Source organism: Hylobates moloch, unplaced genomic scaffold (assembly GCF_009828535.3).
Source record: "Hylobates moloch isolate HMO894 unplaced genomic scaffold, HMol_V3 SCAFFOLD_16, whole genome shotgun sequence".
Classification (NCBI taxonomy): domain Eukaryota; kingdom Metazoa; phylum Chordata; class Mammalia; order Primates; family Hylobatidae; genus Hylobates; species Hylobates moloch.
The window spans coordinates 24,473,376-24,498,684 of NW_026652291.1; the positions used below are offsets into that span (position 1 = coordinate 24,473,376).

The 25,309-nt window shown below is 39.0% G+C and overlaps 1 protein-coding gene across 13 annotated transcripts in view; it reads left to right on the top strand.

The window, feature by feature from the left end:
- Positions 1–25,309, top strand: part of CEP128 (centrosomal protein 128) — a 447,534-nt gene that overhangs the window by 7,039 nt on the left and 415,186 nt on the right. For 9 of the 13 annotated variants that reach the window (XM_058429723.1, XM_058429717.1, XM_058429720.1 and 6 more), the window contains exons 3-5: positions 15,037–15,183; positions 18,411–18,572; positions 20,848–20,934. In XM_058429723.1, coding sequence (XP_058285706.1) covers positions 18,426–18,572; positions 20,848–20,934 — 234 coding nt within the window. In that variant the 5' untranslated portion in view covers positions 15,037–15,183; positions 18,411–18,425. The remainder of the gene's footprint in view (positions 1–15,036; positions 15,184–18,410; positions 18,573–20,847; positions 20,935–25,309) is intronic. The other 4 variants (XM_058429721.1, XM_058429718.1, XM_058429719.1 and 1 more) reach the window with 3 other exon arrangements.

A 25,309-nucleotide genomic window follows, 5' to 3' on the forward strand; every position in this document is an offset into this window, starting at 1 on the left:
AAATTAGTCCATAGAAAACTGTAAGTCAATAGCTATTATTATTTCAATAAAGTTGAACATTATTATGCCTTTGTATAAATGTAAGCAAGTAATATACCAGTTATAGTCTCATAATTTTACAGAAAAGCAAATTAAAACAAACATTCTTTTTTGTCTTGGTTTATGTATGTTTCCAGTTGTGGGGTCTCCTGTTTATTTAGAAGGTTGCTTTAAGATTATGTTTTGAATCCAGGCTTTTCTAGCTGCTTTACTACTGGGAGCCTCAGTAGTTCTTCATTTGCGAAAAAAGGGACTACTTTGTTCATTTAAGAAGTAAATATTGAATGTGCCAGACACTCAGACACTATTCTGGGGCCTGGGAATAGATGAACAAGAGCTAGTAACTGCCCTCAGGGAGGTTAGAAATCCTGCCTTGTAAGATTGGCCTGAGGTTAAGCCAAGCTTTGCAGAGATACTTTACTGTATGCAAAGTATCTGTCATACCTAGGTGCTCATTAAATGGTGTTTCTCGCGTTTGTACCTCTGATGTTCTGATTTCCAGCTATGTGCTCCAATCGTTAAATCCAGTATGTTTCTGCTTTATCGATGTTTTAAAAAACACTTCCTATCAACCTTTAATTTTAAGGTCTGCTCAATAAACTTTTGCCAAACGATGGTCTTTGAGTTCTTAGACAAGAAATCATTATCTTCTTCCTGACCCTTAAAATTGGCTGTGCCATAGTTTGCTGAACCATCTGGTACTGCAAAGCAGTTTTAGGATGAAGGCCATTCTTTGTGTAACTTATTAAGACAGGAGGCTTGAAAGCTGGGAATTAACTGCAGAGAGTGGGGGAAGTGTGTCACAGTGTTTGCAGGAAAGATGTGTAGCACATCCTCAGCCGGTGGTGGCATAGGACTCTCCGCAATAAGTGACTTGCTTGCATGGATCCTAATGGTAGGTAGGGCTTGTCTGAAGTCTGCCATCTTATTTCTTGTATATTGGACCTGCCTGGCATCAGAATCTCAAATCTTTTGCAATCTGAGGCTTATTTCCCACACATAAATATTCCTTTCTAGCTACTAATCTCTTTCTTTGTTCACATATCCAGACTTCCTAAAAGAATGATTTATACACAGTGCTTCTGCTTTTTCACCTCCTATTTACTCCACAACCTGGCATCATCCTCACCTAAGCTGTTTTACTGAGACTGCTTTTGATACAGCCACTAGCACTTCCAAAGGATACTTTCTATTCCTTTTCCTAGTTGACGTATTTGTTGCATTTGTCTCTCAGAGTTCACTGAGCATTTACCCCTAAACAGGTGAGAGAGATGTCCCACAGTAATTTTAACAGGGAAAGTTTAACACACAGCAGCAGTTGATAAGCCATATCCCACGGGCTGAATTTAGCCTACCACAGGTCAAATCAAGCTACCCCATTCGTTTATAATTGTCTGTGCTTTTGTGCCACAGCTGGCAGAGGCTCATAGTTGTGGCAGAGAAAAAAAATTTGCTGACTCCTGATATAATTAACTGTAAGGGGATTATCTGTAAAAGGACAGAGATGACTCTAAAGAATCCCCTGGGCTGAGAGACAGTGCCCAAAGGAGATATAAACTTGGAGGGGGCTCTCTGCAAGGCTGAGATTCAGACCTTGTTGGAGAAGGTGTGTCTATAGCCCCCTGAATGGTGGAGAGACTTGCTGAGTTACTGGGGCCATAGCTGATCCACAATTGCTGGGCAAGGAGGGAACACTTCCTAATTAAAGGCAGAATGATGCTGGAAGGCAGGGAACCACACCATGGATGATGGGCAGGAAACACCTCTCCAGGATGGTGGTAGGGTGAAACTGGGGGATTGACTGTGAGGGTGTCTGTCAGATTCAGTAAGAATCTGAGTAGGAGGTGGGGCTACTGAAACTTGATGGGAAGCTGCCCAATGTGGGTACTGCTGAAACTTGATGGAGTTGAGTACCACTGGATATCCCTCACATAGGATGCTGAAATGAAAATGCAACAAATGGAAAACATGGAACCAGAAAGAGAAGCCCCTTCCTCCTGCAGTGTTCTCTTAAAAAAATCATTATTATTGTTATTATTTTTTGATTTCAGTAGCTGTAGGGCAGGGGTCCCCAAACTTTTTGGCACCAGAGGCACTTTTCATGGAGGACAATTTTTTCACAGACTGGGAGGCAGAGAGAAGGATGGTTTTGGGATGATTCAAGTGCATTACATTTATTGTGTACTTTGTTTCTGTTATTATTACACTGTAATATATAAAGAAATAATTATGCAACTCAACATAGAGTCAGTGGGAGCCCTGAGCTTTTTTTTCCTGCAACTAGACAGTCCCATCTTGGGGTGATGGGAGACAGTGACACCCAAAGTGTGTTGCTTATGTCCATTCTACTCTGTAGCCTCATTTTTGTTGCTGTCACTGCAGAAAACCCTGCTTCACAAAGATAAGATGTTGGAAATGGAAGCAGGCTTTTTGGTGCACAAGGCAATCTCAGGATATTTTGCCTTGACTTAAATCCAGAACATACAGAGGTTTGAACTTGTCTCAGACATACTTTTAAGGCTGGAGTCATTTGCAATCTCAAGAAGTTGATCCTCTTCTAGCATGGACAAAGTTGATTCACCTGGTTTATTTACAAGTGGGTCGCAGAACCGTTTCTTCCCAATTTGGGGATCTTTGGTGGTTGAGAAGTATGTTGGTCCATTCTCATGCTGCTATGAAGAAATATCCGAGACTGGGTAATTTATAAAGGAAAGAGATTTAATTGACCCATAGTTCTGCATGGCTGCGGAGGCCTCAGGAAACCTACAATCGTGGTGGAAGGGAAGCAAACACATCCTTCTTCACATGGCATCAGGAGAGAGAAGTGCCAGACAAAGGAGGAAAAGCCTCTTATAAAACCATCAGATCTTGTGAGAACTCACTACTGTCACGAGAACAGCATGGGGGTAACTGCCCCCATGAGTCAATTACCTCCCACCAGCCTCTCCCACGACACATGGGGATTATGAGAACTACAATTCAAGATGAGATTTGGGTGGGGACACAGCCAGACCATATTAGGAAGTAATACTCAAACTCCTTTGAAAGCTGAGATAGATGATCATACACCAGCTGGGAGAAAGAAGGCCCTGGCTCAGTCTCTTTCAAAATCTCTGCTAGTATTTGAAACATGTCAAAAATCCCAGTGTTCACTGGTTGCCCCCATAATTCTAGTTTGGCTTTGAATGCATCCACTTTATCTGCTGACTTGAACACAGCTGTCGTTTTCCCATGAAGTGACAGATTGAGTTTGTGGAGCAGGTTGAATTTGAATATGTCACACAAGTAAACAAGTTTTACAACCCATTCCGTGTCACTGAAATGTGCTGCCAGTAGTGACTGTATTTCTAAAAGAACTCTCTGGAGCGGCAGTTGTAACTCAAAGTCTCTGGCCAGTGATCTACCTTTAGAAACCCATCTCACTTCTGTGTATAAGAGATGACATGTGTACTCCGCATCTCCTCACAGAGCTGCAAGAACAGACATGAGTTAAGGGCGTGTACTTAAATGTGGCTGATAATTTTAATCACATCCTGCAAAACGTTGTTAAGTTCAGGTGACATTGTTCAGCTACCCAGCATTTCTCCATGGATAACACAGTGCATAGACTCATTCAGAAGCACCCTCTTTGACTTGAGTAGTGAAACCAGCAAGCCATTCAATCATGGCAGCTGCTTCGTCTGCGCACATACTGACACAAAATGACCAATGTGGTTTTCCTGATAGGTAATCATTCAAAGACTTTAATAGATCTGCAGGTGTGGTGTTGGTTGGCAACAAAAGTATGCATATCACATCCTCATGCACATCTTCCTGAAAAATATATCGCATAAAAACAAGCATTCTTGCCTTACTGTCAACATTGATAGGCTCATCAACCTGGATTGCATACCACCATGACTCATTAATCCTCTTTAACAATTGTACCTCACTATCTTCTGTTATTTCATCAATTCATCTAGTTATAGTGCTAGCCAAAAGAGGAACAGGTGCCACCTTTTGAACGGCAACCTCTCCTAAAAGTTCATGACGAATGTCCTTAGCAGCAAGCAGGTCAACTCTTCACCAATAGTAAAGGACTTCTGAGCTTTAGCAATGTGGTTTGCCACTAAGAATGATGCTCGCAGTGCAGATGCATTTGATGAAGTGGTGGCCTTCAATAATTCCTTCTGTTCTTTGTGTTCATGTTCTTTTCTTTTGAAAAACTCCAAAGGCTTGTCTTTTAATGCAGTGTGCGTGGTCTCCATGTGGTGAAGCAGTTTTGAAGGTTTCATGGCTTTATTGCATAGCTGGTCATCACATATACAAAGCAGGCTTGGAGAAGGTGAATCACTTGTTGCAATGAACTCTTAATTTAAGTAGGACTCTTGGTAATTTTTTTAAATGTAGTTTTCTTTTTGTTGGCACTTTTGGCATCTTCTGCTGTCCCATCATTGGATCTTTCCCCCTTTTCAAAGAAGCTCTCCAGTGACATTTGTTTTTTACTCATTTTGGCTAGGGTTAGCTTGCGGGCTTACCAAAACAGTGACTGAGACAAGTGTATAGTGCAGGAAAGAGGCATGGACAGAAGTGGTAAATAAAATAATGAGCGGGCCATGTGCAGACTAAAGTATGGGATTCTGACTTAAAGCCTGCCGCCAGGTGCAGCTTGTCACTTGCCACTCACTGATAGGGTTTTGATATGAGTCTGCAAGCAATAGATTTACTATGGTCTCTGGGCCGTCAAACCTCTCTGCTAATGTTAATTTGTATTTGTAGCCACTGCCTAGCACTAGAATCACCACCTCAGCTCCACCTCAGGTCATCAGACATTAGATTCTCATAAGGAACACACAACCTAGATCCCTTGCATGTACCGTTCACAGTAGAGCTTGTGCTCCTAGGACAATCTAATGCCACCGCTGATCTGACAGCAAGTGGAGCTCAGGTGGTAATGCAAGTGAAGGGGGGTGGCTGTAAATACAGATGAAGCTTTGCTCACCCGCCCACTGCTCACCTGCTGCTGTGCATCCCGGTTCCTAACAGGCCATGGACTGGTAGTGGTCCTTGGCTCATGGCTGGAGACCCCTGCTTTAGGGTGTAAGTGGTTTTTGGTTACGTGGATGAATCGTATAGTGGTGAAGTCTGGGATTTTAGGCACCTGTCACCTGAGTAGTGTACATTGTACCCAATAGGTAGTTTTTCATCCCTCAACCCCCTCTCACACTGCCCCCTTCCAAGTCTCCAGTGTCCACTCTACCACTCTGTATGTCTTTGTGTACTCATAGCTTAGCTCCCACTTATAAGTGAGAACATGAAATATTTGGCTTTTGATTTCTGAGTTACTTAGAATAATAGCCTCCAGTTCTAACCAAGTTGCTGCAAAATACATTATTTTGTTCTTCTTTATGGCTGAGTAGTATTCCATGGTATACATATATACCACATTTTCCTTATGCATTTAACAGTTGATGGGCACTTAGGTTGATTCCATATCGTTGCAATTGTGAATTGTGCTGTGATAAACATAGATGTGCGGATGTCTTTTTGACATAGTGGCTTATTTTCCTTTGGGTAGATACCCTCTAGTGGGATTCCTGATTCAAATGATAGATCTACTTTTAGTTCTTTGAGAAATCTCCATACTATTTTCCATAGAGGTTGTACTGATTTACATTTCCATCAGTAGTGTATAAGCATTCTCATTTCATTACATCCATACCAATATCTACTGTTGTTTGATATTTTAATAATGGCCATTCTGCTGGGATACGGTAGTATCTTATTGTGGTTTTCATTTTGATTTCTCTGATTAGTGATGTTGATCTTTTTTTCATGTTTGTTGGCCATTTGTATATCTTCTTTTGAGAAATGTCTATTTATGTCATTTGCCCACTTTTTAATAGGATTACTTTTTTTTTTTCTGATATGTTTGAGTTCCTTGTAGACTCTGGATATTAGCCCTTTGTTAGATACATAATTTGCAAATATTTTCTCCCATCCTGTAGGTTGTTCGCTTTGATGATTATTTCTTTTGCTGTGCAGAAACTTTTTAGTTTAATTAGGTCCCATTTATTTTTATTATTTTTTTTCATTTGTCTTAGTCATAAATTTGTCGCCTAGGCCAATGTCCAGAAGAGTTTTTCCTATATTTTCTTCTTAAATTTTTTTATAGGTTTGGGTCTTAGATTTAAGTCTTTAATCCATCTTGAGTTAATTATGTATATGGAGAGTGACAGGGATCTACCTTCTTTCTCAGGAACACCTGTGATTCTTAGGTTTGGCCATTTTACATTAATTCCATATTTCTTGGAGATTTTCTTCATATATATTCATTCTTTATTTTTGTCTGATTGGGTTATTTAGAAAGCCTTGTTTTCGAGCTCTGAAATTCTCTTTTCTTCTTGGTCTAGTCTACTATTAAGATTTTTCGCTGCATTTTGTAGTTCCCTAAATGTGTCTTTCACTTCCAAAAGTTCTGGTTTGTTTTACTTTACAATGTGTGTCTCTTTAGAACATTTTTCATTCATGTCCTGAATTGTTTCATTAATTTCTTTATGTTGGTTTTCACCTTTCCTTTTTATCTCCTTGAATAATTTAATAATCAACCTTTTGAATTTTTTATCTGGTATTTCAAAAATTTCATCTTGGTTTGGATTCATTGCTGGAGAGTTAGTGTGATCTTTTGGGAGTGTTATAGAACTCTGTTTTTTCATATTGCCAGAATTATTTTTCTGGTTTCCTTCTTATTTGGGTAGACTGTTTCTTCTAATTATTTTTGAATTTGTTTTTGATTGGACAGGGATTTTTAAAAACTTTCTTCTCCCCGCTGCCCCATCTTGAGGATGTGACTTTAATGTTTATAGTTGATTGTCACCTAGTTTTGGCTTTGGGTACTTTCAGTGGCAAAGACTCTGTGTGAGTTTCCTGGTTATAGAAAATCTTTGTGTGATGGCTTTCTCTGATGCTGCTTGTAGTAGCGATGTGCTGGGTGTGTGAGCAGGTTTACTCTCTGCTGTGGGGCTGGAATGGTAGAAATCTTATGAAGCTTATCTCATTCCTCAGTGGTATGCACTTAAAATTTTATTTTCCTATTGTTTTATTTACTGGGTTGAACAGTTCGGGCTTCAGGCCAGTAGGGGGTGCCCGTGGTGAAAAATGGTTACAACTAAAGCCTTTGGGTAAATGCAGTATCCCAGTGGTGGGCAGAGGTCACAGCCTTGACAGAGATGGCTGGGGAAGCTCTCAGTGAAATGCGCTGAGGTCTTTTTGTGGGCAAGGGAGGGAGCCACCACAGCCTCCCTTCTGGGCCACCGGGAAAGCGATCCACCTCCCAGTCACACTCTGCTCGAAGTGCTCTGGCTATTCAGATCAGACAGGCACCTCTTTTCATGCATGTAGAGGGGGATTGTGACTCTAGCTCTCTTGCAAGCCTGAACCTAGGGAACGTTCCTCTTGTGGGGATTCAGCCACCCTGAAGTGTTATGGAAAGGCTGTCTACAGATGCACCCATGCCATGCTCCTGTGGGAGGAGCCCGAGCTGTGTCTGCAGTGCCGAGTGAGGGGGAGAAAAAGTCCCCTTTTCCAAGATCCTTCATGATGAGCACCAGGGCTGCCTGACAATTAGGGTAGAGCCACATACTTTTCCTACTGAGCCCAGCACTGCCCCTGTGTCTCTGCTGAAAGAAACTTCCCACAAGTGGAAGGTTCAGGGACTCAGATCCTGCAGTCTGGTTTCTTTTGTCCGATGGGGTGTCTGCCCTCTTAATGTGGTACACTCCCCCTTACCCTAGGAGCAGCAGTTTCTGAGGGCCAGACCACTGTGAATCTTGCTTCTTCTCTGGGTCTAGCCACCTAGTGGGGCTGCCAAACTCTAGGCTGGTGCTGGAGAATGTCTAAAAGGGATCCACTGCTGTGAACTGTCCTCCAGTTTCCCAACAGTGAGTACTAGCATGGCTCTAGTGGGGGTGAGAGGAGAGTGACATAGACTCTGTGAGATTTCCTTGGTTATAAATAGCCTTAGTATGTTGACTTTCTCAAATGCCAGCTGTAGTAGTAATGTCCTGGGCCTGTGGACAGACTCAAGGCCTCCTGGTTAACCAGGGTGATGCAGGCAATGGTGGTAGCTGAGGTCATGCAGAAAGTTTTCACCTTCCTGAGCACTATGATGTGCCTGCAGATATCGTAATGGGCTGTGCTGGTTTGCTTCCAGCCTGGAGGTGGTGCTTGCAAGAGAGCACCAGTTGCAGTATAGGTGGTGGGATTTGTGCTTGCCTTATGTTACCCAGGGGAGGTACTCTAGTGTCTCAGGCAATGGGTGGGGCCATGGAGCATGCAAAAGTCTCTGTCTGTTGTGTTAGGCTACCAGAGTAGGTGGATGGGCAAAGCTAGTTGGGGCTGGGTCAGGCAAGTCCACACTCTGGCTCCCCACATTCGAGTGCAAACAGTGGCTCCAATGGGGATTAGAGGGCAGTTCCCTGGTCGCAGGGGTAATGTTCCAGGGAGGAGCACAGCTACGTCTGCTGCACAGAAGAATCCACAAGGGGAAGGGTGTGGTAGCAGGTGGCAGGAAGCCCCACTCAGCTCCCATGAACTTGGCAAGGCAGGTCTCATACCCACAGTGTTGTGCTAGCAGTAGCTAGCTGGGTTCCAGGCAGCCCTCAAAACTGTCCTCAGCCATAAGTGTTCCCAGCTGACACAGAAACCAGTTTTTAGGTCGTGCCTCTCCTGGTCAGCCCGTGAAGTAGGGGCACCCAGGTCCTGTGCCTGTGGCTATAGCACACTTTCTGCCCACCCCTCGGTTCTGACCAAGGGCATTTGTCCCCACTAAAGATTATATCACAGGTCTCAGTTGGGAGCTTCTCTCAACCTGTGACCACTGCCTCAGTTAACCAGCAGACTTCAGGTGAGGTCCCCTGTGAGGTAGGATCAGGAATGGCGTCCCTCTGTCCCTGCTTAGGTCTGGGAGTAAACACGGTTCGATGCTGCTCCTTTTCATAAAACCTCACTGCTCACTAAGTCAGCACCAGCGCTAGGTAGGGTTAAGGTGTTCCCCTGTGGCCTGGATTGCTTGGATCCCCAGTGGGAGAGTGTATCATGGAGGCAGTCTCTCCTCCCCGCTCATGCTCTGGCAACTCCCAGTTTTCCTCCTGGTTTATCGTGTAGACTACTGCCCACTGCTTCTTTCAAAGGGTTTGTGGTTTCTTTCAGTGTTTTTAAGTTCCTGTGTTGCTTCTTGGAAGAAAGTTCATAGCATGACTTTCTACACACTATTTTGTTTATCCCAGTGGGAGAGGCATGCCAATAATGCTACATTCCACCATCTTGGAGAAAAAAAAAAAACAAAAAACCCTTCCAACACTTTCTATGACAAAGATTAACATCATGCTAGCTACAAAGGAGAAATATTTAAAGGCCTCAGCTCTGTTTGCAAAGAGCAGACAATGAAGGATGGATTTGGAGTTGAAAGAATTCATTGATTACTGGGAAATTGTAACAGTTTTTTCTCACTTTTTTGAAACACTTCTTTTCATAACTTCTGTTGTACAATTTCCCCTAGTTTTCCACCTACTTCTCATGTTTCTTCTCGATCTCACTGGTCACCTCCTCTGTCTGCCTTTTGTATGTTGGAGTTCTTGCGGGGTTTTCTTTGGTTCTACTTCTATTCTCACTGTGCATTTTTTCTTGGTCGTCTTATCCACCCCTTTACTGATGACTGTCAAATACTTCCTTAGACTCACATATCCAGTTGCGTATTAGACATCTTTAGTTTGATATTTCCTCCCATGAAACACAAATTGATCCTCTCTTTCTAATTGAAGCTTAGACAAGTTCAGTTTAGAACATATGTTCTCCTAAAAGCTCTTTCTTTTCATCGATTTCTTTGCTCAGTTTAATAGTTCAGGATCCATCCAGCTACCAATACCAGAAACTTGTGATCATCTTTTACTCTTTTACCTTGCCCTCAGAGTTAATTCATCCCTGCTATACTTCATCTCCACTGCCATTGTGTTAGGTGCTCACCATTCATTACCTAATAGATTGCAACAGCCTCCCAGCTGTTCTACTGTTGATGTGCTTATTACCATGTCACTCCCCACTCAAGATTCTTCAGTTTTTTTCCTTTAGTTATAGTAGTGGCTTTCAAATGTTTTTATTTTTTCAAAATAGTAGAATCATTTAAAAAACCCCATGAAACCATAGAATGAAAATCAGATGAGGGCAGAACTTCCCTGGTAGAAGGATGCAAGAGCTCAGCTTATTTGGATCCTGTCTACTTTTCTCTAGACAGGTTTTAACTGGATGCTATTTCCTTGTCTCATCCACCTGTCAAACTTATGTGCATCCTTCAAGATGAGTGGAAAAATCCTAACCTGACTCCCCAAGGATTTTGTTGTATTACTTAGCTCACCGTTTATAATACACTTAAACGTCCTTCTCTCCCATCAAGACTATGACTTATTTATTTACTTTCATCTTTCATTTCTAATATAGTGACAACTCATTAAATGATGAAAAATCAATTTAAGTATCTGATTCTGTTTCCTAACGTATTATGTTCACTAACATAACATAACATAACTAACATAACAGACTGACTGGTGGACTGGACGGTTGATTTTGATCTTTTATAAATTTACCAAAAGACTTTGAGGAGGTGAAGTTACAGAAGAGCACTGATGTAAAGAAGACAGGTACAATTGTTAATTGTTTCTACATGGTAATGTCTCCTGGCTTATTAACTTTTTCACTTGAAGGATGAGGCAAAGCTCTCAAGTCCTACAGCTACTGAAACTCTTTTAGTCTATTTTCACACTGCTATAAAGATATGACATGAGATTGGGTAATTTATAAACAAAGGTTTAATTGACTCACAGTTCCGCATGACTGGGAAGACCTCAGGAAACTTAAAATCATGGTGGAAAGTGAAGGGGAAGCAAGCTTAGACCTTCTCATATGGTGGCAGGAGAGAGAAGAGTGAGGAGCAAAGAGGGAAGGGCCCCTTATAAAACCATCAGATCTTGTGAGAACTCACTATCATGAGAACAGCATGGAGGAAACTGCCTCCATGAGCCTGTCACCTCCCATCAGGTCTCTCACTAAATGCATGGGGATTATGGGGATTACAATTTAAGATGAGATTTGTGTGGGGACACAAAGCCTAACCATATCAGAAACAGTGAGAAATACATAAAATTTGAATTTTGTTAATGATTAAGTGTAAAATACACTCCCAGTTTTCCCTTACCCCCCTAAATATCAACACAATTACCTTGAGCATCTTCTTTGAGGATGATTACCTTGGACAGGGACAGCTGAGGCACTTGGAGGCCACAGAAGCAATCACCTACTTAACATGCACTAGTCAGTCTTTGTGAAATATCACCCCTGATGCTGGGTGCTTATCTTTTATGGAACAGCTTGCAAATCCTAATTGTTTTAAACTGGCTCAGAGGAAAGGAGGTTTGAGAATCAATAAATTACAGCTCTCACACATACTAATGTGCATCATTATAACGAAGACAATGTGATGGCTCTTTAGGTCAAATAACTAAAGAGGTGGACTTGAGTTTGTAAAGGCTCATTGCCAATCCTCTTATTACAAAGGTTGAATTCAGTTTCACTCTCTCTAGTTGCAGTATTCAAGTTTGCATATGGGCATTTGTTTTAGATGGATACATCCTCAGTGGGAGTGAATTGATGAGGATTCGTTATTTGCTCTGGTGGCTGTATTTCTTCTTTATAAGGTTCATTAAGACAGAAACAACAATATTTATGCCTTTAAGTGCTGATTTGTTGGGAGCAGCTAAATAAGCTGTTCTAAGAATTGTAATATCAGACCCACAGCTTGCTCTAAGATTCCAGAGACTTTCCCTCAAGGTCACCCATCTTAGTCTTCTCTAGAGATTTGGAAAAAGCTCACGTCTGAAAAGCAGACAGCACAAATATTGTTGCTTTCTTGTTAATAAGAAATTTTGTTGCACCAGCAGGTGGTAGTAAGCTGCAGAAAAGTGTTTACTGCTTTTTCTCCAATTGAAAGAAATACCTTTCTCAGCTTTAACCAGAATTTAGATATTTCTGTTTCTTTAAATTGTTATTCAAGAGTTTGGTCATTCTTAAAATTTAGCAGTTCTTCCTTTTCTTTCATCAATGTGTCATGCTAAAATTTCTTATGATAACGAGGGTAAATTTCTTTCTAATTGAACTTTTTTCTTTTAAATCTTTAAAGACAGTAATGAAGATTTTCCTTGAGCATACATAAATGTTTTCCTTTTACTACTCTTAATAATTCTTCTTTGTGCTTCAAATTATAATAGTGATTAAATATAACTTGTGAACCATTTTTAATTTGTTCTCCAAAGTAGAATTTGATGCATAACTGATGTTGGTACACATTAATATATTTTTATATCCTCCGATTTTTACGTTCATTCTAGTAGTTTAGAATGTTTCTTTGAGTCATCTTTGAATCTAGTAACTGCACTTCAGTAAAACTACAAAGCGAAAATAATATATGATTAAAATAAATTTTCTTTTAGTTCATAAACCATGATAAATGTTTCCTTTGGTCAGTGAATGCTATTCAGTATGAAATAGTAGAGATTGGCACTGTGATCGCATTTCTTCAGCTCATCAGTTGGTGAGAACTAGTGGCATGGCCCTACCTAGGTAGATGTCAGGGGACTAGGAAATAAGGTCAAGAAGTTGCCAGGAAGGAAAAGGACACAGTTACCAAGAAAATGGAAGTTCCGAAATATAGAGCTTTTATTTAATCAAATTTTCCAGGTCGACAGCTTGTTAATCTGCTGTCAGCCTATTAATCGGCTATCTCTGAAGAGGTCTTTAAGTTTGTTTTTGTTTCTTTTGAGCACACATTATAGTTTTCTTTCTGATTATACTTCATTTGCATTAATGTATATTAATGCAAATCATTGTAGAAAATTCATGAAATGTAGGATTTTTTTTTTTTTGAGACGGAGTCTCGCTTTGTCGCCCCAGCTGGAGTGCAGTGGCGTGAACTCGGCTCACTGCAACCTCCACCTCCCGGGTTCAAGTGATTCTCCTGTCTGAGCCTCCTGAGTGGCTGGGATTACAGGCACACACTGCCATGCCCAGCTAATTTTTGTATTTTAGTAGGGATGGGGTTTTACCACGTTGTCCAGGCTGATCTTGAACTCCGGAGCTCAGGCAGTCCGCCTGCCTTGGTCTCCCAAAGTGCTAAGATAACAGGCATGAGCCACTGTGCCCGGCCGGACTGTTTCTGAAAAAACAAATCAGCTATAAACTCTGGATAGTAAATATATTTTTGTTCTGTTTCTCCCCACTCCCCCTTTGTCTCTGCCTGTTGCCACACCTCTAAATTTATATATTGGTTGTCTTAGCTCATTTTCTGTTGTTTATAAGAGAATACCTGAAACTGGGTAATTTATAAAGAAAAGGATTTTATTTCTTTCAGTTACGGAGGCTGAGAAGTCCAAGGTTGAGGGATTGTATCTAGTGAGAACCTTCTTACTGGTGAGGACTGTCTGCAGAGTCCTGAGGCAGCACAGGGTATCACCTGGTGAGGGGGCCAAGCATACTTATTTGGTCTCTCTTCTTCTTATAAAACCACCAGTGCCCACTAATCCATTACTCTGTGAATAGATTAATCCATTCATAAGGGAGGAGCCTTCATGACCTAGTCACCTTTTAAAGGTCCCACCTCTCAATACTGCCTCACTGGGGATTAAATTTCAACGTGAATTTTGGAGGGGACATTCAAACTATAGAACTGGTAATTTATATACACATACAGATAACATTTATTATGAAATTGGAATTCATGCTTTTATCCCGTGCTTTGTCATTAAATGTTCTTCAGAAACAAATTTTTTAATGTTTGTGTTCATTGTATAGATGTACCATAGTTTAACCATTCTTGTATTTTGAAATTTGAATTGTTTTTATTTTCCCTCTATTACAGTAAATATTCTTGTATATAAATTTTTGTATGTATTCTAAATGATGTTATTAGGAGAAATTTTTGGAAGTGTAATTACCAGGGCAAAGGTATAAGCTCTTCTTGATACTTATTACCTGCTGACATCTAGACAAGTTATTCAAATTTACATGTTCCCATTAGGAAAGTATAGGAGTGCTCCTTCCCCTACAACCTCGCTAACCATACACATTACCATTTAAAAGAAAAGAATTACATAGTCTAGAAAAGCATCTTATTGTTTAAGTTATATTTCTTAGATTATTAGGTTAAATGTTTTTTCATGGCCCTGAATATTTGTTTCCTTATGTGACCACTCTCAATATGTTTTTATTAACATGGAATGAAATAATGGGTAAACTTTGAGGAAAATATTTTCAGAGGCCTGGTCAGTTTTCGTTAATGCCAGCGATATTACTATTTACCATTCTTTTATAAAATTAGTTTTTAATTATAGTATAAAATAATCCATTGTTGATGACAAAAGAAGAGTGTATAATTGACGCTTATTGCTTTGTACTTTTCTTTTTGAGTCAGTTATATTAAGGGGCTCTCAGAATTTTCATGGCCCTTCATGCATTCTACTGTAGGTTCTGATTATGTGGTGTGAGCCTCTTGCCAACTTCAGCGGCCACTCCATTCTCATCTGTTTCTCCCTCCATCAGTCCTGTGTCTGGGGTGTAGTGGTGTTGGCTGATGATAGATTGGAGATTCTTGGTAAGGATGGATTTCTGCCACTATAGCTGCCTTCTGTGTTGTGGCACAAAGGGTTAGTTAGGTGCTCTGTTAGTTAGCTATGGGAATCATGTTTGACCTTGTGTTGTCAGTAATGGTGGAAGAAAATGCCATTTTTATCAACAATGAAAATAATCTAACTTCTATTTTTTATTATAATGAGATTTTAAAATTTTACTTAGTTTAACGTTTAGGAAACTTATGTAATTAAAGTCCTTAGATAGTTGCTGAATGTTTCATATGCTTAAAAAAAAGCATGCAAATTTCTCAGATATATCTCATCTTAAATCTTGATGTCTCTGCAGGAGTTCCATCAAATGCAGGAGTCTGAACAGCTTTTATTGCTCACAGTAACTTAACTTTATAGCTGAAGACTTTGTGTGTGTGTACTAGTGAAACTCATGCCAGAACGTGTGATTCTGTCTTAGTAAAAGTATGTAATCCTAGTGGGGGTAAGTGAGAGATCATTGTTTTTTCTTGTATTATATGATGATTGGAGATAATTTAGTTTATGTTGTTCTTAATTTTATTTAATACCAGTAAGATTTTCTGCTTTAGAGTTAAATTCAGATGCCCCCATATCTTTACTTGTTAATATTTATCAATTCAGTGCAGTGTGTGTTTTATAAAAAAAGATTTTGAGGTACCCATGCCTGTGGGAATAGTATAAAAACATAGCCTGAAAAGTTATATATGAAATCATGCTAGTGATTATCCCTGGGAAAATGGGGCAGGAGTAGTACTGGGTGAAGGAGGGGTGGTTGGACGGTACTAAGACTTTATTTACAGTGTTCTAAATATTTTACTAAAAACTCTCAAAGGTACATATGTCAGAATGATAATATTTATTAGTTCTTGGTGGTAGATACATGCATGTTTATTTTATTAGTCTGTACTATTTTATATCTTAAATATTATCCCCAAATTTCAGTTATAATTATTTTTAGTCATGTTGAAACTCAAATTGTCTACATATTAGAAGTGTCTGACATGCCATTTTTATCTGGTGAAGTTGTCTTCAGATAACTGATTATTATTAAAATTCTGATATGCTTAGAAATATCAAGTTATCTCAAAGACAGTTATTTTGTTCCTTGTTCTCATTAACAACTATTATAGTAAGCACATTGTCTTTTTCAATTATTAACTTTTTATTCTGCCTGATTTCTTAACTTCAGTGATTTCTTAACTTCAATCAAGTTTCCAGAATTATGACTTGCTAAAATGAAAATTATTATGCTTTAAGCTATAGAATTTTGGTATGAAAGAGACAGACACCAGGCATAATTATTATTTTCTCTTATATAAGAGATAAAAGGAATAAGGAAACAAAAACCCCTTAATCTGGGACCAGTGGATTGATTTGTTTCAGGGCTTTTTATTAAATGCATTAGTGTAGATATGTCACTTAGTTTTTTTCCTGGTGCCTAGTTAAGATTTTATATTATTACTCGATATTTCCCTTTTTTCTTGATATTTTTATGCTGACATGACATGAGAGGGAGTTGAGGAGATTATACACACATGTAGGCTCTGGCCTGCACCTGCTGTCTTTAGCATTCTTTGTTAATTGTTAAGATTGTTAACTCTTAGGATAAACGGACAGCAGAACACAGTGGGAAGAGCATAGTGTTGAGGACAGAGAAAGCCAGCTGAATCTTGGGTTTGCATTCTACTTATAATTACTGTATGGAGTTGGATATTATTTAATACTTTTTAGCAGTAGCATCCTCTATGAATTAGGGGTTAATAGTGTTCACTTTATTAAGTTGTTATGAGAATTAAATTGGGTTGTCTTATGTAAGCATCTGCATAGTACTTGGCAGAATAGCAGGCTCTTAGAAAATGTTGATTTTTCCTGCTTTCACTAATGGAAAATGCTTGATGGGAAGTACTGTAACTTAGAGTAAAAGATGTTATGTTACGTGGCATAGATTTATGAGATGCGTACAAGTGATTTCCTAAGTTTAAAAGGTGAACGTTTTATGTAAGATGTTATATGTAAGATGTCTTGTCTTCTAAAGAAAATACTTTTTTCCTTTGGACTTAAGCAATTGTGAGCCAGGAAAAGCAAAGCCAAACAATTGCTTCAGTCTTAATTTCTTGTTCATGTTTCCTTATGGTGGGAGGAGTGACATCATGGGTACTATACCTTTGGACTTGTACATGGGAGAAGACAGGCAAGAACCAGAGAAGATAGGTGCAGAAGGAAGTTAAGAGCCCTGGGCAGAGGAGAAGCCTGGGTGTTCAACAGGATGTTCTCTAACCCTGTCTTAGCTAGTGTGAAGAAGTTGGCTATTTCATTGATTCTTTTTTTGATAGCAGTAACAGACTGTATTTCATTTTAAAAAACCTAACCTTATGGCAAGAGTTCTTGCTTCTTTATTTATTTGTTTAGTTATGTTTCATCCAATATTTTAAAAACACAGCTGCTTTCATTAAATGCTTTAGGACATGTATACATCTAGCACATTCTCTTTATTGTCTCCTTAAATGTATGATCAGTGTACTTCTAGATGCATTCAGAATAAAGATCTCCTGGAAGTCTAAGATACTCTGTCATTCAAGAAATGTTTTCTTGGGAGGCTGAGGCAGGACAACTGCTTGAACCTGGGAGGCGGAGGTTGCAGTGAGCCAAGCCGAGATCGTGCCACTGCACTCCAGCCTGGGTGACAGAGTGAGACTCCGTCTCAAAAAACAAAAGAAAACAAAACAAAAAAGAAATGTTTTTATCACACTATATTTAATCAGCCAGCAAAATGGCCATATAAATTTTAGGAAGATTCTAGCAATTAATGTTAAAATAACGTTAACCCACCATGAAGTAGAAAATGAAATTATTGGGATACTCCATACGCTTTCACTTTTTATCAGTTGAGTTTCTCTGATGCTTCTTTGTTCTGAACTTACTTAGTTTCTTCAACTTCTATTAAAAGGTTTCCTGAAACTTTTGAGATTCCTTTGCATGAAATATTTTTTTTAATGCATTAAATAGAAAACTGAGGTAAGGATGGAAGAAAAGCATGTTTAGAGAATTATCTACTGATGCATATACTCAGGATGTCCGGCTTTCTATTTTGGTGGAGATGTTGAAGATGCCACCTTCTCGTGTATCTGTTATTGTAGAATTTGTACCTGTATTACAGCATTTGTTTAATTCTACTCTATTTTAAATCAAGGTACATGAGAGTTGTCAATGTACACTGAATGAGACTGTCTTATTGTAGATCATGCTATGTGTCTTTACCTGTGTTCTTATAGTAGAATGGACATTAGACGAATATTAAGATACTTGCTGGTCCTAACTTTAGAGAATATCTGTGTTTTTCTCATCTACCTTATGATGTTGTTGGTACGATTAAGTGAGGTACTAAATGTGACAATACTTTTAAAATTTGGAAGCATTGCATGAATCTAAGGGATTATTATCACTGGAGTTGTAAACATGACCAAAATCATATCTGAGGAATCGCTCTCTTAAAGCAGAGAAAACAAAGGAGGGAGAATTACATGGGGAAGTGACTTCTTGTGTTTTTAAGTTATGTATATAGAAATTACAGTGTGCAAAATTACTAATGTATTAAACATAGAAAAGAGATCAAAAGCAAACAGTTCTATTAGTCTTTTATTTCCATGCTTTTTACTGTTTCATTAACTTTGACCTATATTTATTTAAAAGGATTTGTGTATATCAATGGCAGAATCATCCAGCGAATCAGATCACTTCCGCTGTCGTGACCGATTGAGTCCATGGGCTACCAGATCAACTCACAGGGGAACTCGAAGTCTTCCTACAGTAGAAGTTACCGAGAAGGTCAACACTATAACAAGTACTTTACAGGTTAGTTTAACAATGGTTGCAGTTAAGAGAATTTAAATAGTTTGAGTTGCTTAGTAGTTTCAGTCAGTGTATTAGTTTTCTTGCTGCTGTAACAAATTACTGCAAAGCTAATGTCTTAAAACAACACAAATTTATTATCTTAAAGTTTTGTATGTCAGAAGTCAACACTGGTCTTACTGGGTCTCAAAGTGTTGGTAGGGATGTGTTCCTCTCTGCAGGCTCTAAGGGAAAAATCTATTGCCTTGCCTTCTCTGGTTTCTAGAGGCTGCCCACATTTCTTGTCTTGTGGCTGCCTTCCGTCATCTTCAAAGCCAGCAGGGAAGGGTCAAGCCCTTCTTACATCTTATGATTCTACTTCTCCTGCCTCCCTTTTCCTCTTTTACAGATGTTTATGATTTCATTGGGTCCACCCAATAATCCAGGAGAATCTCTCCATCTAAAAGTCTTCAGTGTAATCACATTTGCCAAATCCCTTTTGCCATGTAAGGTATACATACACAGGTTGCAGGGATTAGGACTTGGATATCTTTGAGGGCCATTATTCTGCCTATGACAGTCAGTAAAGATATTTGAAATATGTGATAGGTGGTGGAGAGTGTTTTAGGATAAAGCAGTATTTCCAAATTAAATATTGTGAGAGTGAAACCAGTAGAAATGATTGTAGTTTAGCTTCTCATGGGCATGTGCCTTTAGAGAAATTGCTCATGTTTTGGTGAGGTAGATTATTTGTGGATGAAAATAAAGAGATGCCATTTTGATTTAAAGGCTAATTTTTGCCAGTATTTGGAGGTTTGAGTTGAGGCATTTTGCTTCCTTTTTTTAGAAAAGGCCTTAGAAAAGAGGTGGGGGAAGGGTAACACAGCTATAGGGGAAAAAAGAAAACTCAGAAATAGAATGTATTTCCTACCCATTAATCCCTTACCTTTGCCTTAGCCTGGCTAAGAATGGATTTTGGCTTTTAATTGCTTTGGATTAGTATGCTTAGATAAGAAGAGGGTAATTTCTGGTGGCGAAGCCATGCGTTGATTTGAAAACCAGAAGACCTACCTTTTTTTTTTTTTTTGAGATGGAGTCTTGCACTCTCACCCAGGCTGGAGTGCAGTGGCGCGGTCTCGGCTCACTGCAAGCTCCGCCTCCCGGGTTCATGCCATTCTGCTGCCTCAGCCTCTCCGAGTAGCTGGGACTACAGGCGCCCGCCACCACGCCCGGCTAATTTTTTGTATTTTTAGTAGAGACGGGGTTTCACCATGGTCTCGATCTCTTGACCTCGTGATCCGCCCGCCTTGGCCTCCCAAAGTGCTGGGATTACAAGCGTAAGCCACCGCGCCCGGCCAAGACCTACCTTTTTAAACTTATTTAAAGTAACATAATGGGCCGGGCATGGTGGCTCATGCCTGTAATCCTAGCACTTTGGGAGGCTGAGGTGGGAGGATCACTTGAGCCAGGAGTTTGAGACCAGCCTAGGCAACATACTTAGACTCTGTCTATACACAAATTAGGAAAAAAAAAAATTAGCTGGGCATAGTGGTGTAGAATTCCTTAAGCCCAGGAAGCTGAGGCTGCAGTGAGCCATGATCATGCTACTTCATTCCAGCCTGGGTAGCAGAGCAAGACCCTTTCTCATCAATAAGTAAGTAAGTAAAGTAAGTAAAATGTAAGTAAAGTCAGATAACAATGGAATTTTGTAGTATGAATTCTTGTACTCTCCCAACAATGAGACATGTTAGTAAGTACATATTTTTGAAAGAAATACGTTGATTAATCTCCCAGGTGAAATCTAGAATATTTAGATGAGAACCATTTCTTTTGTGATTAAAATTAAATTTGTTGTTTTTCTTCTCGTCAAGTTCTGAGGTAAAAAAATCGTCGAAATAATATTGATCTTAATGATTTTCTTCTCTTGTACATAGTCTATTAGATTTGCTCTTTCAGAATTCCTTTTCTATAAAGAGGGTGTGAATTGGTTGACGGGCACAAATTGAAAATTATGATTCTGAGAATTTATGGTTTTGTTGCCAACTTACTAGGGAATCTTGAATACGGATTTACATTATGTGCTGCAGATTTTACACAAGTAAATTGCAGTTGGATTTGAGTTTCTCTCAGTGGTGTTAAGATTTACTTAATATGTATGAAGTACATTGATATTCAACTTAGCCATGATAAAAGTTGTACATTTTACAAACTGTTGACTTAGTTGATTGACATACTACTAAGATTGATTAGGAAAAAAAAGTATGCGGAATAATTAACTCAGTCCATTTTCTTTCTCAAGGATACCAGTCGGAACCTGCGACAAGTGGACCAGATGCTTGGACGATACCGAGAATACGGTAACGGACAGGCGGGTGCGATAGAACATGTGAGAAACTACATTTGTTTGCATTTTCTCCTACCCACCTTTTTGGGAATGAAGTGTTTTGGGGAATAGGGATGTGAACTAAAGGAAATAACCATTGTGAAGCACTTTAGATTTTAAACTAATTTATTATTTTATTGTTTAAATTTAGGTTAGCTTGTCAGATGGATTGCTAACTAGCTTATATAAATTAGATTCTATTGAATTTGAAGGCTTTACATCAGAGAGAGAAGAATTCAAGACATGAATTTAATGGAGACTTGGTAAACTTGGGCCATGGAGAGACCCCTCATGTAGAGTTAAGACTTTTAAGGATGGTTTATTTTAAAGTAATATGTGTTCACTGTTAAAACAAAAAATGAAAAACTCCTCTCTCAAAGCCCCTTTTTAATTTTTTTTTTTTTTTTTTGAAACGGAGTCTCGCTCTTTCACCCAGGCTGGAGTGCAGTGGAGCGATCTCCGCTCACTGCAAGCTCCGCCTCCCGGGTTCACGCCATTCTCCTGCCTCAGCCTCTCCGAGTAGCTGGGACTACAGGCGCCCGCCACCACGCCCGGCTAATTTTTTGTATTTTTAGTAGAGACGGGGTTTCACCATGGTCTCGATCTGACCTCGTGATCCGCCCGCCTCGGCCTCCCAAAGTGCTGGGATTACAAGCGTGAGCCACCGCGCCCGGCCCCCTTTTAAATTTTTTAAAATTTCAATTGCTGTAGTGGAACAAGTGGTTTTTTGGTTTCATGGATGAATTGTTTAGTGATGAAGTCTGGGATTTTAGTGCACCTGTCATCCAAATAGTGTACAATGTACCCAATAGATAGTTTTTCATCTTTTACCCCACTCCCAACCTCCTCCCTTCTGAGTCTCCAATGTCCATTATACCACTCTGTACACCTTTACGTACTCATAGCTTAGCTCTCATTTATAAGCGAGAACAAGTGGTATTTGGTTTTTCATTCCTTAATTACTTCACTTAGGATAATGGCCTCCAATTCTATCCAACCTCCCTTTGAGCCCCACTCAAAAGAGGTAACAATTTTGAGAGCTTCTTGTTTCCAAACATTTTCTATGTATTTACAAGCATATGTGTGATTTGCTTTAAGAATGGAATCATATTAAATATGTTATACAACATTTTAAAATTTAATAATGTATATCACTTTCCATGTAACTTTGTGTAACATTACTTCATTGTTTTGAATAGTTATACCATATTCCATAGTATGAATGTATCTAGTTTTTCTTTTTATTATAAACATTATAGCAGTGACCATTATTGTACACACACATATACATGTTTTTGTAATCCTGTAGGATTGCTGGAAGTAGAATTGCAGGGTTAAAGGATATGTGCACTTAAAAATTTGCTGGATATTTCAAAATTGCCCTTTCAAGGATGTTCCAGTTTATACTTACCTTACATGGGAATGTAAGAAAGAAATGTACTCCAGAGTTCTGGAATAAAGTTAATAATGTATTTTTAATTAATGTGTTGCCAATTATATCTTCTACTTTTCTTTCCTTTGGAATTGCTTACTCCTGTCCTGTAAACTCTTGGAAAACCAATTAAATTTATTCCTTCATGTTTCCAATGAGGGGTATATATACAGTGTGATGAAAACACTAAAATCACATTGTATGTGTACCTATCATTGGAAACATGAAGGAATAATGACTGTTTTATACATATCTGTGTTGTATTGAATTGTCACTTAACTCCCAAATTGTAATTGACGGCTTGTTATTTATTTATTTATTTTTTTACAAAGTAAAGGTATAGTTGTCATTAATCACTTGTAATTGCAAGCTAATGGGCGCAGAGAAACATATCTTCTCTCGTAAGGGTTTCTACTACTATTTTTATTTAGAAAATGAGTTTGGACATCCTTGTATTTACAGGATTTTTGATTTATGATGTACTTGACCGATGGAGCTCTATAGACTTTGTTATATTTTGGTAGCTCATGAAATGTTTCAGATTCATTACCTTACTAATAATGGGAATTGAGTCTTTGCTTTTTAATTTATTAGGAAAAATTGAAAACATTATTGTTAACCATTAGCTGAGTATAGTCCTACTTTGTAAAGTTGAATATTAGATCCCTACTTAGGGTAGCAAATTTCCTTTGAATTGGGCAGTTGGGAGATTAAATTATGTATACCCAATTTTAGGTATGATATATTCCATAGCAGTAAATATTGTAATGTTAAGAAAGCAATTTTCAATGAGGGACCCATTGTCATCAAGTCTCTGTGGTAGGCCTAGAGTTAAATAATGCTGAATTTTCTGAGGGAGTAGGTTTTTTTTTTTTTTTTTTTTTGAGATGGAGTCTCGCTCTGTCGCCAGATTGGAATGCAGTGGTGCGATCTCAGCTCACTGCAACCTCCGCCTCCCAGGTTTAAGTGATTCTCCTGCCTCAGCCTCCCGAGTAGCTGGGACTACAGGCGCATGCCACTATGCCCAGTTAATTTTTCTATTTTTAGTAGAGATGGGGTTTCACCATGTTGGTCAGGATGGTCTCTATCTCCTGAACTTGTGATCTGCCTGCCTTGGCCTCCCAAAGTGCTGGGATTATAGGCATGAGCCACCGTGCCCTGCCCGGGAGTGGTTTTATAAATGGGAAGTAAATAAACTCAACAGATATTTCCATCTGAGTTGTAAATACATTTTTAGGGAATGACAAACTCTTTTAAATAGCTTCTCCAGATTAAAGCATTCTATTTCATCATTCTGTTTATTTCTTACTTTTATTGTCATTGCCTTTAATCATAATGATAAAAAGTATCATTTACTGAACAACCAAATCTGCCTCAGGCATTGTCCTAATTATTTTACATAGATTATCTTATTTCATCCACAGAATAAAACATGTAAGAAAGTTATCTGATGGGGTGTGAAAGATGCAGACAGGAGCGGGGGCAGAAGTGAAAGTAGTACAGCTGAGGAAAGCAAATGAAGCTTTTCTTTGGTCCTTCTGAATCACGATATTTCTATTTTTAAAATTTTATTTATTTACTTATTTTGAGACAGAGTCTCACTGTGTTATCCAGGCTAGAGTGCAGTGGTACAATCACAGCTCGCTGTAGCCTTGAACTACTGGGCTTAAGCAATCCTCCCACCTCAGCCTCCTGAGTAGCTGGGACTACAGTTGTGTACCACCATACCTGGCTACTTTTTTTTACTTTTTTAGTAGGGATGGGATCTTACCATGTTGGCCAGGCTGGTCTTGAACTCCTGGGCCCAAGTGATCCTTCTGCCTTGGCCTCCCAAAGTGCTGGGATTACAGGTGTGAGCTGCCATACCCGGCCTGAATTATAATGTTTTTAATGATCACTTCTGTTATTTGGAGTACCCGTTGTTGCCCAGATGATCTCCTTTCATAGATTTAGGTCGCAGTGTAGTCAATCCTTTTGCGTTTTATATGCATTCTTTTCCAGTTCATTAACTTTGAGTTACATTTTGTTTCTAATCAGAGTTTTTCCAAATAGAGACATCAAAAGGCTTTCAGAGATCTCTGTGAGAATTTAAAAATTTTTAAATTTTATTTTCATGGTAATCTAAACTCATCTACAGTTATTTTTCAGTTCATTTATATATCAGTTTCCATAATAATTGGTTTCCTACATCTTCTTGTGGTGACCAATGACTATTTTACCCCTTGAGTATCATTATTAACTGACAATTATATGCATATTTAAAGTGTTTTAGTCCATTGCAGTTAATATTTTTATTTATGCTCAAATTGTTTTATCTTTGGCTAGAGGGAGCCTACTACATACTTACATCTGAAAAAGCATGTCTTGATGATTTGGATAAACTACCTGTGTTAGTCCATACTTGCGTTGCTGTAAGAACTACCTGAGACTGGGTAATTTATAAAGAAAAGAGGTTTAATTGGCTCATGATTCCGCAGGCTGTATAGGAAGCATGATGTTGGTATCTGCTCAGCTTCTCGGAGGACTCAGGAAACATACAATCATGGCGGAAGGCAAAGGGGAAGCACACACGTCACATGGCTGGAATAGGAGCATGGGAAGGAGCGGGGAGGTGCTACACACTTTTAAACAACCAGATCTCATGATAACTCACTATACAGTACCAAGCGGGGATGGCGCTAGGCCATTCATAAGAACTCTGCCCCCATGATCCAGTCACCTCTGACCAGGCTCCACTTCCAACACTGGGAATTATAATTGAACAAGAGAATTAGGTGAGGACACAGATCCAAATCATAGCCATTCAATTCCAGTGCCCAAATTTTATTTGCATTTATACTGGTACACAGTAGTTTCCATTGTTTCAGTCTAATATCAAAAGAATAGATCTTTTTTTTTCTTTTTTTTAATTATTATTTTACTTTAAGTTTTAGTTTACATGTGCAC